Source organism: Narcine bancroftii, chromosome 8 (genome assembly GCF_036971445.1).
Source record: "Narcine bancroftii isolate sNarBan1 chromosome 8, sNarBan1.hap1, whole genome shotgun sequence".
Lineage (NCBI taxonomy): Eukaryota > Metazoa > Chordata > Chondrichthyes > Torpediniformes > Narcinidae > Narcine > Narcine bancroftii.
The window spans coordinates 8,373,179-8,389,694 of NC_091476.1; the positions used below are offsets into that span (position 1 = coordinate 8,373,179).

The window sequence follows — 16,516 nt, forward strand, 5'->3', positions numbered from 1 at the left end:
GTGGGGAAACTCTCCTTGAGCCTCTGAGTGCTCGTCTTTAGGCTCCTGTCCCTTTTCCCCAATGGTAGCAGAGTGAAGAGGGCATGGCCTAGGTGGTGGGGGTCCTTGAGGATAGAGGTTGCTTTCTTAAGACACTGCCTCTTGTTAATGCCCTCGATGGAGTGAAGTCTGGTGCCCATGTCACAGGCCGAATTAACAACCCTCTGGAGTTTTTTCTTATCCTAGGCATTATCCTCCATACCAGAATGTAATGCAACCAGCCAGAATGCTGTCCTGAACACCTACAGAAGTTTTTGAATCTTCTTAAATACCTCATAAAGTATAGCTGCTGGAGAGCATTCTTCGTGACTACACTGACATGGAGGCTCCAAGACAGATCCTTTGACACCCAGGAATTCTGTAAATCTTACCCTCCCCCACCAGCCTTTGCTTCCCATTCCTTAAATTCCCTTTTCCTTTTGTACAATTCTTTCTCTGTGATCATCTTATGGTGATCTAAATGCATTAATCCCTTGTTCATAGTCTGTATCCTATTATTCTTTTAATAAAAAGTCACATGACCATTCAGAAGTGTAAATCCCTTAATATATCCCCTGCTATTTGAAAGATTCACTGTAGATCAGTTTAAAAACTCAATTTGCTAATCTATTAGAAACGTCATTCAAAATGAGCTTCTTCATCAAGTGGTTTAACCTCACTTTCTTCATAACATGATATCCTATGGCAAAGTTTTTCTCGATCGCATGGAATCATTTACCAATCTACTTTTAAACTTTCTGAGAGATCTGTGATAGTCCTTTTAAGAACCAACTGGTTGTCCCATGCAGCTAGAAGCAGTGATGGGCCGAGCAGCCATTGTGATCACCCCACTCACTAACGGAGCATGCTCCACATATTGCATTGTTGCATTGGAATCCTTACACCATCACATCTTAGCACGGGCTGTTAATGCTCCTGCCCGGATCTGGCAACTGAAAGGGCTGCCCATTTCAAAGCCCCAATAAAGGTTTTTAATTCTTGGCATTGGTGGTAATTGACTTCTTAAGTGCTGTACTGCGCTCTTGATTGACCTACTGGCCCTTTTGTGTTGGACTACACACTAAATGGCTCCTTGCACAATAGATGGAAGGTTGTGATATGTAGAGTCACGGTCAGCAAGAATCAACATCAGTCAGAAGTTGACAGAATATTGGAAGAAAATAAATGAATTACTTTAACTACCAACTAGAATGGAAAAAGTTGAGCATGACCCTTAGTGTAACACTTAAATTAACCACCAGGTGGTGGTCTATTTAATTAATAGATTTCTACTTCCTTCTGATGGAGAAACAGATTGTTTTATTTCAGTGTCCTCTCTTCTCACATTTTCATTCTCTCAGGCCTCAACATGGGCATGTCTGATGCGAGACTGTGTCTGGGGTGGATTTTGTTTTAATACTTCCTTAATGGCTTGATGTCAAACTTTGATTGTGTTTCTGTGATGGAGCTCTCTTGGGTTACTTCTGAAATGATTTGTAACTAAGTTATCACTAACTGTATGTACGTAGCTCAATCAGCACAGACTAAACATGCATTACCTTCCTGGTCTGTTTGATTTCCACTGTTGAAGAGGTCTTATAACACATTCAGGCTCTTGCACATTGAAATATTTTTAGACTGCTGCATAGCAGTTTGCAGGTCAGGTTGAGTTCAATTTAAAAGTTGTTCATGTTTTTATAAAGTTTCTAACACAAATAACATATTTCTTAGGGATCTGAAATCATCTTTTTAGGTAGCTCAGCAGTGAAAAAGTACGCCAGCAGTTCTCTCAGAAAAACCTTTGAGAAATTTTTGAAAAGCAAGGTTCTGAACAGATCATAATTGGAAGAATCTTGTACATTTAAAATGCCATGTTTATTTTCAAATGAATCATTAGAACTGATCAGTGTCTGAGATGCTTTAATGGTGTCAGATGTAATGAACCTAGGAGGTTTAAAACACAAATCAATATCGTTGTTCACCACCTGTAAAGCAAATAATGCAACTTTTATTTGCCTAATTCTGATACAAATGAAGGCCTTCTGAGCCTTAAACTGGAGGTCAAATTTTGGTTTCTATAATTGAAAGGTTTATTGGTGATTTGACACTAGAGTGCTCCCTATTGTTATTTTGCATCATTTCCTTGTATGTGTACTGTTCATTGAAATGACAGATGTTGCTGTGGATAAAACCATTCACCCATTGGAATTCTCCAGACAAATTCAATGTATACAGAAGTGGAATGGTGCACATGGTGACTTTAAATGGACCATGACTCAATAAGTTATGGTCATTGACATATGACCACATTAGCTTCCTCAGAAGAGACATTGTTAGGTAAGGCATATTGCTCGTGAAATAAGTTTCGACTCTGGTTTGTTTAGGCAGGAACTTTGGAACTCAGGTATAAATGCTGGCTTTGCTAACAAAATGAGTGAGTTTAAAATATGAGGAAAAAAAAATTCTAAACAAAAAGAGCTGTGAAGAGAGAAATAAAAATTGATGCTGCAAAGTTGGGTGACAGATTGTCATGGTTTCAGTAAATATTGCAGGGAATTCCTGGACAATTGCTATTACTTCCTAGTTCTATAAAGGACATTATCGAGATTTTTGCAGCAGTATTCCCTGGCAAGTAATTTTTCACTACTTCAATGTAGTTAACACAATCTCTATTCTGCATATGTCAAACTCCCATGGTTAGGATGTGATTGTTTTACATTAATTGAGGGACTAGAATTCAGATACAGAATCCATCATAGAAAACTAAACATTCAGAGACCTTTGGAGTGGAACTGAGCCATGGGAGCCCCTAATACCTCCTGCCACCTATTATTTGGGTTGCTCACATGACAGCAGGAACTGGCATCCAAGTATGAATTTGGTTGAATGATAAGGAAATTAAATATCTCACAACAGTACATTGGTCATAAAGGGAATTGTCTCTATTTCAATCTCAACTTTAAAATAATACTTTACCGAACTTTTTAAGTAAAAAATTTATTTAGCAAAATAAATAAGCAGACATTACAAAAAAAAACACCGAATGGAGACTTTTTGGCTACTATAATCCTGAAACTGTATGACATTGCACGATGTACAACAGTATTACAATGCTACCTTTGCTCCTTCTTAACAATGTTCTCATCAAAACTGGATTCATCAGGCAATGTGTAAAACTTTTCCTCTCCTGTATCACCCCACAAAAAAAAATCACATCTATAAATAAGAACTGACAAGTTCTTGGCAACACTGGAATCTTTACAACAAAATACTTCATCAAGTGGTATGGTGGCACGTTTATTGCATACTGTAGTTGGCTCCAGCACATTGGAATTCAAATTGGTCTTAAAATGGAGCTGCCAACAAGGGCAGAGTGTACTGTATTTTTGAGAGTCACTTCTGTTGCACTTGATACATTTCAATTTTAGGATTTTGTACAGAAAGGTGCCTCATTGCAACGTTTTCTTTCTCAGTGCTGTAACGTGTGCCCTGTTTAATGTTTCTCAAAGCAGCAGTTCTATTCGCTGTGCTTTTATTCATCACTTCCTTTTTTCTTCACCAATCGATCATTATCGATAACAGCTTTCTTGTTTCTCCCTGCCATTCTCCTTTCTCAATTCATTGGTATTCATGTTCCCAAACATTTAAACTTTCCTTCAGGTCACTGAACACAGCAAAGAACAAAGGAATCTTTGTTAACAATTGAAGATGTGCCCATTTGCCAGCCTTTTAAAGATAATTAGCAAGAGTCCTTCCTCTTGACTCCTTGATTTTTGAATCTTCTCCGCTGTTCTTTTCTTTCCATGTAGATATTTTATCAATTCCTTCTATTGCTCCAAGGAACACTGGCCTTTCTTTGGCAATCAGTCTTCTGGCTTTTAAAATCATACCCTATCATCTGTGTCATATTGCTCAGTATAGGCTAGTGCTATGATGCCTTTTGTCTTGCAGGTTCTCAAGTTACTTACACACATACCTCTCCGCAGTCCTTTCACACTTTTTGCAGGTTACATAACAGCACCAGTGATATTTGCAACTACATCTCTCAATAATCGTCTCTGTATATGCATTGTATCCCCGTCCACAGCACATCAGGTTACAGCTGTCACTCCCCACGGATGTCTTGTTGCACTGCCTGCATTTGAGGCAAATTAAAGATCATCAGTTCAAAGGACCATTCTTTAACCAGTAAACTGCTGAATACATACTGTTAGTAGAATGACAGAGCTGGCTCAGGCTTTTGAAGATGCTGTGACTCTCCCGTCAAAATCCGTCACAATTCCGCATCTTCAGCTGAATTAACATTGGTATTACTATTAAGTCATCTTGGGTCTTTAGTAGTATAGAAAGAATTCAAGTTTCAAACTTCTAGTGTTCACTGTCAAAAAGAACTAATGCTATAGACAGAAGTTTGAATTGATTTCTGCTTCATCTCCTTCAGTGGTGCAATATGCCACACTTATTAGTTCCTGAAACCAATCATAAGTTTTACACCTTAATCATCTAGTAGTACCAAAAATATAAATATGTTAAAACCAACAAGCTGCAGGTGTTATCAGAAGGCAGCCAAATAGCATTAATATATTTTGCCTCCTTTCACCTTTCCGACTGTTTTCATAGCTGGCTCTCTGCAAGCCCTATGGCCCAAAGGTTTCTCAATAAAACGTACTGAAACTTTTGGAGAAGAGCTGCCTGATGATTCTCATTATTTCGACACGTTACAAGAGAAATAGTGGCTGGGAAATTCCATGTGTGCCATTGGTAGAAGGAACATGTTGAATTGTACTGTCCCTGCAGAGGAACAAAGCCATCTCATCCAGAGAAATACATGAAGAAAATAGGAACAAGGGATGACACAGTAGCACTTAGTGCAACACTATTACAGCTCCAGCAACCAGGGTTAGTATCCAGTGTTGCCTGTAACGAGTTTGTATGTTCTCTCCCATGCCTGCGTGGGTTTCCACCAGGGTGCTCGGTTTCCAACCACCCTTCAAAATGTACAATGGGTTGCAGATTAATTTGTGTATTTGGGCGGCCCAGAGTCATGGGCTGGAAGAGCCTAATACTGTGCTGCAAGTAAAGGTTGATCATTGACCTTTGGTCCTTACCTCTCTTGAGTGCCGTAGGAGCCTTGCTTTTCGTTTGGTGTACAGTAGTCGGGTGAACCCACCAGGTAGATCAGCTCACTTTCCCTTACTGGCCTTATGTCCAGCTCTTTAGGCACCAGCTGTTTCTTGGTGCCCACGTGACGGTGGGTCACTCTGGTAGCTGCTAGGTACTTGGCTTTCAGATCCAGAGCAATGTTGTGTACATCCTGTAATCCCTTCCAGCAGGTTTTTACAGAACACGAACCAGAAACACCATGGCACTTGCACTTGGTCTCCAGTGAATCAATCAACACCTAATAGAAGAGAATACATACCAGCAAAGGAAACTAGGTATCACACTGGGCAGCGCGGTTAGCATAATGCTGTTACAGCACCAGCGATTGGGACCAGGGTTTGAATTCTGCGCTGTAAGAAATTTGTACGTCCTCCTTATGCCTGCAAGGGTTTCCTCTGGGAATTCGAGTTTCCTTCCATTGTTCACAACATACCAGGATTTATAAGTTAATTGGGCAGCATGGGCTTGTGGGTCAAAATTGCCAGTTACTATGTTGTATGTCTAAATTTTAAAAACTAAATTTTAAATTACAATAATAAATACGATGCCAGGTTTGGATGAATATCATTATCTTTAACACATTTCATCAATAGCCTGTCCCTTTTCTGTAAATCCCTTTAGATTTACTGTGTCCTTCCTTCCACTATGACCTCCTTCAGCCTTTTGATTTTTCATGTTGTGTTTCGGTTGCATCTCTCATTGTTGCCACCCCACTTTTAGTGGCTTCACCAATCATCCCAGAACCTCTTCACCTTCATACATCAGCAACCTGCTCCAAATGCCTGAACAAAATCTGTATCAACAAATGGCCCCACCATTTTGCTCTTTTTAAGCAGTTTGAAAATTTCATTCACATTAAATATGGTCCAGATCACTCACTTGATTAAATGCAGGGTTTTTTTGTATTCAGAATCTGGGCATCCGCAGCAAGATTAACCTTTAACTATTCCTCACGATGTGTTGGTCAGCTGTCTTCTTGAACTGGTGCACCCTTCGCATGAAGGTACTCCCAGTTTTGTTAGATTTTGAGGCAGCAAAAATAAAGGATATCCAATATTCATCCATGTCAAGATGGTTGTGACTTGAGAGGAACCTGCAGGTGGGGTATTTTCATGCACCTGCTCCCCTTTTATTTCTTGGTGGTTTGGAAGGTGCTGATGGGGAGTAGCCTGGGTGAGCAACTGCTTATCAGATTGTAGCCTCTGTGCTCTGTTGATGTAAGGAATGAGGGTTTAGGATACTGAATGGGTTGCAATCAAGCAAACTGCTTTGTTATTGATGCTGTGGAGATGCTTGAATGCTGTCGTAATTGCATTAATCGAGGTAAGTGGAGAGTATTCCATCGCCATCCTGAATTGTGTTTTGTAGATGCTGGGAACATTTTGGGGTGCAATGCATCCATCCTCTGACTTGATCTTGTAGCCACAGTATTTACACAGCTAGCAGAGATATTGGTGGGATATTTGGCTGTGATAATGCCACTGAATATCTGTGTGGTTAGATGTTTATTATCCAACAATTTTGTACTGCTGGCATTATTTGCCATTTATTAACCTTTGTCTGAATGTTGTCTAAGTTTTGTTGCATGCAAACATGAGATGCAAATTAAATGAAATGTTATGGAATTATTAGCAAATATCTGCATTCCTGACATTATTGATGTAGATGATTGCACCTAGGGCACTGCTCTGAGCCTGCAGTGATGACGTGAGACTGGGATGATTGACCTCCAGTGGAAACAGCCACCTTTCTGTTTGAAGATTGATAGCAAGTTCTGGGAGGTTTCTTCCCCTTGATGCCTATTAATTATGGTTTTACCAGACACCTTGATGTTACACTTGGTGAACTGCTGCAGAATGATACCTGTGAACCCTGTGTTGTGGGGAGGCATTTACATTCTAGAATTCTTCATAATGCAAAGCCATGTCATTTCTGCATGGGTCAAAAAGTGCCAAATGAAAATGTTGTGTTGATTTATATATTTTTTTTAAATCCTGTGAGAGCAAACTTTATTCCGTATCTCAAGTTTTTGGATAACAATTTATGAATTATGTAAGGATGAATTTCTGCAACCCAAATGCAAGAGTCACTTGTACATGGTGCAATTCTGCTTATCCACATATTAAGAGCATGTGACATGCAGTTGGTATCTAAAATGGTAAACGGTAATATGGTAATTGACCCTGAATACAGATGTCACTCTAGCTAAAGGACAGTGCTCAGGTGCAATGTATACTCACAGCTGGTAGGGTGAGCATTGAGACTTAATATAAATTTCATGGTTAGATTGAACAAGGAAGAGATTAACCACAACATTTGGCAGGAATGAAGATAGAATGACAGCATCTACTGTGACAGTGCATGCGTGAAGTAGATTGTGAGATGTAGGTTGATACTGTTCTGATAATGAGCACAATGTTTGCTCACAGTCCACAAAGTGAAGAGCAAATAGACAATGTAACCAGCAGGATGAATAATTTTAGTTATTGACCATTTACCTGTCTGCCAACTTCATTGTTGTGCATGTTCATCAGCCTGTTTGCCTGAGTTCCAGTCCTACTCCCTTTCATTGGTGCATCTGCAAAGACCGAGCCCATCTGCAGCCCGTAGCGGAGGTTGTCGCCACAGCCGCCCCACCGGAAGTCAGGCCCTGGTACCTCTGCAGGCACTGGGCCACAGGAGCAGGTGGGCAACTCTCCAGAGGCACAGAACTGAGCAATGGAGTGACTCAGCGTAGCAGAGGAGAGAGCATACACAAAGGACGATTCCCTTGTTCCTGCAACAGATACAAAATTATCAAGGCATGCAGATAATGTTCAAATCTCAAAACATTGAAAAGTGCAACCCATGACCAGCTGCATTTCAGAGTCTGCTTATCCCTTATAAATATTTGCCTCTGAGACAAATTGAGTAAATCGTGTTTGAAACTAAACATAAAAAACATTAATGTACATGCAGATAGCTGGGAAGCATGACTATCTATAAATTTCCCAATGATTTCAGTATAACCTGCATCTTTTAGGTCTATGGATGTAAAGTGGAAAATTGCACCTCTATTGAAGTATCCCTTTCTGTAATATTCCTGTGAACGATGGAAGCCAATAGCACCTAAAGCTGTGTAGGTAGCTATTTTCAACTCAAACCCAGGTTCCAAACGGAAGGGCAAGCTAAAGACAGAGGGACCCTACCAGAAATGTCTAACCATTATACATTGGTAGGATTTATTTTCATAATTTTGTAATATTTGATATGGTTGTACTGTGAAGTTACAAAGTACTTGCTGAATTTTATCTACAACAGGTGTTCAGAGGAGTAGTTTCAAAAGGTTAAATATATTTGTGAACTTTAATTTGAATTGGTATTTCTAGTTGTCTTTCAAAAGTTTGCCAAAACATTATCTCAGCTGTGCAAGGCTATGAATGGATTTCATGTGTTCTTTAGTATGATAATCCAGTCAGTCCAAAGCATTCAGCAATTAACAAAGCCATTCACTGATGTTCATAAGGAACTTATACAATATACAAATGTTAGGCACATGCATTAACCTATCAAGGCTCATCCTTTGAATTTTATTCAAATTGCACCAGGGATTCTTACACCCTTATTGTCAACTGAGAAAGGACCTTACAATTGAAATTACAATAAAAATTGCATGATTTAAAGATTTAGGATATCCAACAAATAATTTCAATAAAAAGAATTCAGTTATTGTACAAAGAACAACTTTCAACATCTGAAAAATATGCCCTTGCATCTGAATTTATACAATACAAGTGCATCCACATTCATTGAATGTCATAAAAAATGTGCAGTAAAAGGACACGACATTGAAAAGACAGAGGATAAACTGAACACTGGGATATATGTTTTTCTGTCATTGCACTGAAAATTTTTTTTAAAATTATTATAATTGCTTGAGATTTTGGGGCTTCATAAGGCAGCAGTTAATTTGTTGGTAATTTGATAGGAAATCAATGTCAGAGGTTATAATTCGCTTGATGTTACCAATCACCTCTCTAACTTTTGTGTACAAATATAGTTTGCCTAGTATTAATCACAGACTAAATAAAAATAATTTTTGTATATTGAATATGGAGCATTGGTACAACCTTGATCTCCAACTAATTTGTAGGAATTTTACCTTGTAGGTTACATAAGAACAACCTCCATTAAAAAAATTATTTTTACTTACTGCCAAACTCTGATTACCTTTGATAAATTCCTTCCCGAAGTCTGGAGATAATATTCCATGAATAATCACCAACAAAATCTATTGCATTCATATTTCTAAATTGTTTGAGAATGAAATATTTACAAATCCTTCTTTAGTTGGGTACCAATACTCTGCCTGCACAGTGATATTAATAAAATCAGGCAGTCAGAATAAAACTAATTTGGACACAGCAAGCCCCACAAACATACTTCTAATGAACAGATAATTTCCTTTGACAATGTTTTACTTGCATTAATCACTATAATTATCTGTTTTCAGTATATCCTTGTGAAATAAATATTGGCCAGATCTCCAGAGATGCTCCCCTTTTTGAATGCCTTGCACAGGCTCACTTCAGCATTTCCCATTTCACTCATGCACGATAGCCCCCTCTCTCATGCTTCTTTTGTTTTAAATGTTCTGTCTTATCCTGCTCAGTGCTGCATAAAAGAATGCAATCCTTTTGTTTTATTTAAAAACAGCAATTCAGTGGCAGACAATACCCTGAAAGACATTACTCAAAGAGACATCATGAAGTCACCCAGTACTTATTGTGCTATTGTAATACTAATAAATCTGAAATGCTTGATTTGCCTTTAGATGAATCCTGCTACATTCTAGGATGAGTAGTTCTCCCATTTGAACCAGAAATGCCAGCTGGCCATCAGTGCTCCATCCAAAGTGCTGCTGCCTCTCTCATTCCACACTAAGCCCCTCACCAGTTGGGGATAACTTCATATGTTGCTATTGCTTCTTGTGGCTATATCAAACTTTGGTTAGGCTGCACTTTGGGTATTGTGTGCAATTCTGGTCACCCCATTACAAGAAAGATATGGAAGAGATTTATCAGGATGTTGCCTGGATTAGAGGGTATGAGCTATTGGGATGGACAAACTTGGCTTGTTTTCTCTGGAGTGTCGGAGACCAAGGGGCGAAAATGACAAATACTCCAGAACAATTCTTTACAGAGAGATGGAGGGAGTTTAAGGGAGACATATAGTGATGGTGACTGGAAATGGGGAGCCAGGAGTAGAATGAAAGGAAATGAAATAGTGGCATTTAAGAGGATTCTAAATAGACACAGGAATAGGCAGGATAAAGAAATGTATTAGAGGGAATTCTGCATGCAGCAGAGCTGTGGTTTTATTTGGGTATCATGTCTTGCACAGACATGTGGGCTGAAGGGCCTGTTCCTGTGCTGTTTATGTTCTTCAACTTCAAACTTTAAATATTTTTAATCTTGAAGTGATGCCATTTACTCATCTCCCTCCTGAGACCCTCTCAACCCTCCAACTCCCTGATTTTGGCCTCATTTCCCTACATCCCCTATCCTTTGATTACAAGTGGAGACCCCATCATCGGCTTCCCAAGCTAGTCAGCTCCTTATAGATCCCCTCTTCCTGATATCACTAGTTGTCTTTTGAAATGAAATGTGAAATTAAGCGTTCCGTTTCTATCCACCACCCAAAATCGCTAGAACAGGGTGCTGATGGTCACCATGAGAAGAGTGATTACTTCTCCCTCCATTACAACAGAGACTACACGTCCAGAACTGACCCATGGCGAAGAGGAAATAATTACAGCTCTTTTGGGGGGAGGAATCAGAGCCCCAACAGTGCACAAATACCTCACGTTGATGTCAGCGTGTGTGTGGGGTGTGGGTAGCTTCACCCTCCCCCTCTTCGCCCTCCCCCTTGAACTATCTTCGGGACGGCTTCATGGCGGTGGTCACAGGTTAACATTCTGTTTGGCTTTTAAAAACAACATGGCGTTACCTCGGTTTAAATCGGGATTGAAGCGTGGCGCGAGTTGTACAGAGGAGCAGTTCCATCTCATGTCTGCCATGGTGTTCTGGCACACGAGCCGCGTCTGTTTGGCCGCGAAGACAATGCTGTTCATGAGCTCCAGGTTCCTCCGGCAGAGTTGCAGCTGATCTGGGACTAAACCACCCGCCTGTTTACAATGCTGAGTTTGGTTCCAGCTCAAAGCCGCGCCACTCACCGCAATACCCCTGTCAATCAAAACGCCCACATCAGGTTCGAGTGTGACATCTGCTACTTCATGAAGACATTCGTGGAACATAGTCAGCGAAAACCATGACAACTTGTTAAAGTTGGATTTTAAGTGCCTCCTAAAATCCAGTGATACAGAAGTGTTGGGCTTTTTAACATTTTTTATTGCCGTCAATCAATGACTTTGCAATTCAATAAAAAAGAGGATCATCTCAAAATAACTTTCTCAATGGACCTCTTCATGAAACCGCGGCTACAGACGGACAGGCAGAGCATTTCCCTGTACTCACAGCCACTGGATCGCGCCGCACGGCCGACCCTCCAGCACCGCCAGCAGGACGCAGCCCATCCAAATGTCCATTTCCAAACCCTCGGAGAAACCAGCTCGAGTCGAGCCACTGGCGACACCCCGTCGGAGCGCTCGTCCGCCCCCTCCGAGACCTGAAATAAGACACAGGAAGGTGGTCAACAACGTGAAGCGCTAAATCTTGAACGCGGTTGAAAGCATCGGGGTGGTTCACCTTCAATGGAATTGCCCCAAATCAGACTCCTCGCCACCGAGGCAGACCGCTCTCCAATGTGTTCTTGACCGAGTGAGTGAGGTCCTCGATGTCAAATGCAACGCGTTTTAATCCCAGATTTGAGGGGTTTCTTCTGCCTCTCGGCTGAAGTTGGTTTGCGTCCACCTCGTGCACCCAACTCCGTTTGGATTGATTTGGATCTTTTGCAAAAGTGTGATGGCATGACGCGAATCTCTGTCGGACTTCGCAGCCAACTCCGCGATCGCCTGCTTTATAGTTGAGCGTGACGCGCCCGTTCCCAGCCAACGATGTGGATTTCAGGTGGAATCAATGGAGTTGGCCGACATCAAAGGGGGAAGGAGAGAGACGGATTCCTATTCATTTTAATCTCGGACGGGGCAAATACACAACCCCGTCCTGCGGGTTTGCTCGAGGAGACTTCGCCAAAACATTTCTCATTGTCTTGGAAACCCGTCTTTGAAATTCACTGATTTCCTCGCCCCGCCACTGCATTACATTCACCGCCCTTCCCCAGCCACCGGGGTCGAGGGATTGAACGACCTGTTTCTGCACTTATCAAAATAAAAGTGGAGCTCGAAATTTTTAAAACTCGTTGTACGATCACAGCTTTTAATGAATTTCGCAAATGTTCTGCGAAACTCTGGAGTTTTCTCAAAATCAACCCAGAATTATTGCGCGGGGCGAACAGAACCAATTTTAGTTTCGTGCGTGTTGGCATGAGATGGTTTTCGATCAGGACGGGTGTGTAATCACATAAATGCCCACCAGTATGATCATCAAACCTGATTGGAGTCATTGCTTAGATCCTGGTGCTTAAAATCACCTAATATTAACGATCACAACGTTCTGCGAAACATTCTCGACAAGACTAAAAAGGGTTCATGTAGCACGTATTAACAACTCGAGATACCCATAGATGTTAACTAATTACCGGGAGTTTAACCTTCACATTGGGGCCTCCAGCGCCTTGGAGGGGCGGAAAGGTAAAACGAAGCGGCCTGTGCTGGTATGAACTACCTTTGAAATGTCTTTGAAATTAAAGTTGGCAAACACAAAATTAGCATGTGAATGGGGCAGAGATAAGTAAACAGTGGCGGCGCTATCTCAGCGAGAGGGAGGGAGCACGCTAGCATTTCATAGAGCAACCCCGAGGTTTGTTCAGTGAGATTAACCGCGGGCAAAAAGAATCCTCGAGATAGTATTATCTACAAAGAACACCATATATGCAAATTTGTCGCCTCAAAATAATTGATATAAAAAAGAGGTTATAACTTTGTTATATTTTAGGCGTTTCTTTCTTGTGCATGGCTTAACGATCCTGCAGGATTGATTAACGTACACTGATAGACCAACAGAAAATGAAGATGTGTGACATGGAGATGTGTTGGTGGACTAGGTTGTATCAGTGACACAGAGGATGCTGGAATCTAGGGTAAAAAAAAACTGCCAGGCAGCATCCATGGAGTGAAATGGACATTTGATGTGTTGGGCCAAACCCTGCTTGCAGGAGTAAGAAAGGGCAGGGACAGCGTCCACAGGAGATAATTAGAAGTCACCGACGTGTCAGGTCTGAGCCCTTCCTCAAGTTCCTCCTATCTCCTGTGGACCGGAGACCCTCCAGCATCTGTGTGTATTTTACACAGGCTCTTGGTGTTCAGCTGGGCATTTCATACACTTCAAATGCTACTTCACAATTCCTTCGCTCCCTTACTGTTCATCCACTTCATAACCGTTGTATTTCAATATTCATAACATTTACAAATGTGCAATGCAATACGTTCATATTCTGCCATTTTCAAAGTTAACCAAGGTATTCCCTTTACATTACATCATGACATTTTTCTTTACATATATTAATTCCTCAGGGACATAAAAAAGGAGGATCATTCAGCCCCTGGTGCATAACCTGCCATTCAACAAATCCTGGCTATTTTTCTTCATTTGTGGTTTTTAGACTGCAGGCATGTAATGGCACAATCAAGGAATTTTGCTGCTGCACCGGCCGTCTAAAAATTTTGAGTCAATTCCTGCATCGTGATTTATCCTGAAAGACCCCAACAACTTTTTTGAGGAATCCTGCTGTGTAAATCGTACTAGAAATATTAGTTCCACCGGAACTGTTGCACTCAGGTACTTGCAATCTAAATAGGTGCCCAGTGTGAACACCACACAGGCAGTAATTATGTTAATTTTTTCAGCGATTTTTCCCGACATTGCAGTCGAAAAACCATCATTTACATCATTTTCCTGACCTTTCCCTAATTCCCCAAATCCAGAAATTTGTGATTTCAGTTTTCATGACTGAACCGCCACAGCCTTCTAGGGTAGAAAATCCAAAATGCAAATTGTTTCAAAATGCAATTCTTTGTGTCATGATGGTGATCCCCTGTTTTTAGACTCCTTTACCAGAGAAGCATATGCCACACACACATGTACTTTTCAATGAGGTCACCTCTCGTACTTCTGTACTCCAAGGCAGCCATTCTCAACATTTTTTTGTGGCTCTGGCCCACTTACAGGGCAGGACGGGGCCTATAGCATATGTTATAAAGAGGCCCTAAATTTAAAAAAATACACATCAATATTAAAACATCTAGTAGTTTAAAAGAGACCTGAAAGGGGGAAAGTAGGACACCAAATGCCAGGGGAAACTAAATTCAGAGGAGAGAGATGAACTCAAGCAATAAATCATTGCAAATGTGGCCTTACATATTTTATGAATGGATAAAAGCTTGCATGGATGACTTGAGGACATAGGTTCTCTGACTTTCTGGCAATTCAGAGAAAGTCTGCAGTGGTCAGTTCTAAACACGGCAACATAACAAAACACTTGCTATTTTTTTCAGAACAGTGGAGTGAGTGGGTGCGTGTGCACTTTAAGTTTGTCAGGCAGCAGGCGAATAACTAGTTTTCCCTTGGGGATTGCATATATTTTAGCTGCTTTGAAACAAGTGAGGGGAGAGAGAGATAATTAGAATGCAACTCATCCATTTAAATTTTTTCATTTGTTATGCAGCCAGATAATATGACAAATATGTCTGATATTTCAGTAATAGTATTACTTACATGTAGGTATCAGAATAGGCTTCCATTGCTTTCTTGCATGTTGCTTGTTTGTAAGTTTATGAACGTGTGAAATAAAATGTCTGACAGTGCCGAGGTTTCTTTTCATTGTCATACATTCGCACGGATGAAGAGAAGTCACTGTTGGCATTCATCACTTCCCTTGGCTCTCCAATATTCCAGCTCACAATCATCTAGATTGTTTGGCCATTCATTAATATTATTAGATTACTTGTTCTTTGACATTCAATGGATGCTGGCTGTTGCTGGATGTCTTCTGCCACACTGGTACTAATTGTTCCTCTATTTCCAGCTTCAGCCATTATGGCACCATCACCATGAACATCAAAATATTCTATCAACCTATGTGTTTTTGATAACACAAGTTGGACTTTTCTTTGTTTTTACTTCCTTCGCTTTCATTTTGCACTTCCAGAAGTATAATGGCATCCAATATCTGGCTCTTCTGCTCATTGCTATCTGCAGCATGCAGCTCCACTGACATGTTAACAAACCATCCAGCTGACTGAGGGCCTGAGGCACATTTTCACTGTCCAGCTAAGGCGCAATTCCATTTCCATTTTCATCTTTGAGCAGCTGCTATGACTTCAGTTTCAAATATTGTCATATTTATGCGTCATATATGTATCACATAGATACCACACTCCCATTAATTACTGTGTTAATAACCCTGAATAAAGGTGATAATTGGCTAAAATCATTAACCTTAAACACCAAGTTGTTCATAAAAGTTGAAAGCGGTATAGTACTGTAGCAATAGAGCAAGCATTTAGCAGGGCCTATAGCATATGCTAGTTTTGCCACTATGTTAATCTGGCACTGACCCCTGAAGGGTCTGCTTAAAGTTTATGGGCTCCCTTCCCTGTGAAGCAGTCAAGTTTTTTTTTCCGTACTTTGATTCTACTGACTATGTAAAAAACAAAAAAAAAGTTACTTGAGGTGAAAAAAAACAAGGTTTTTACTTAAATATGTTGTGGCCCTGGGGCAGGGTGAGGGCCTAGGACCCCCATTAAGAATGGCTACTCGGAGGAAATTAATCTACTAATTTTCTACTTATAACAGGTGTGTTACCCAAGGAATCAATCTAATGAATATTTTCTGCCCTTACTCCATAGCAATTGTATTCTTCTTCATGTTAGGAGACCTATATTGTCAACAATAATCGGTGTTCATCATGGGACGAAGGGGGGGGGGGGTGGTGGTTCTGAAATTTTGCATAAAGGAACTTCAACACAAATTTGCATCTTTTTTTCACGTGCCCTCAATGTGGAGAATAAACCTGGGAACCTCAGAGATGCTCTGACTGTGACCATCTTCAAGAAAATAAAAAAGTCAAATTGTTCTAACTGCAGAGAGGGTTCCTGCTGTCTGCCACAGAGAAAGGCATCATCAGTGTCTGAAGAAACTGCTCCTCATATTGCAATACGGGCACAATGGACAAGATCTTTATTATATGTTAACACCAAGGGAATTGCAATGAGTAG

At 40.6% G+C, this 16,516-nt stretch overlaps 1 protein-coding gene and 1 long non-coding RNA gene across 5 annotated transcripts in view; one reads left to right on the top strand and one right to left on the bottom strand.

Annotated features, from left to right (window-relative positions):
• Nucleotides 1–16,516, top strand: part of LOC138740334 (uncharacterized) — a 257,122-nt gene that overhangs the window by 116,156 nt on the left and 124,450 nt on the right. The gene's annotated exons all lie outside the window — the stretch shown is intronic.
• Nucleotides 3,041–12,157, bottom strand: LOC138741651 (protein Wnt-11b-like). Its single transcript, XM_069895991.1, has 6 exons — nucleotides 11,928–12,157; nucleotides 11,697–11,847; nucleotides 11,170–11,405; nucleotides 7,680–7,957; nucleotides 5,127–5,419; nucleotides 3,041–4,153 (listed from the first exon to the last, which is right to left on the bottom strand). Exons 2-6 carry the CDS (start codon nucleotides 11,765–11,767, stop codon nucleotides 3,979–3,981), a joined length of 1,053 nt encoding a protein of 350 aa, XP_069752092.1. The 5' UTR covers nucleotides 11,768–11,847; nucleotides 11,928–12,157; the 3' UTR covers nucleotides 3,041–3,978.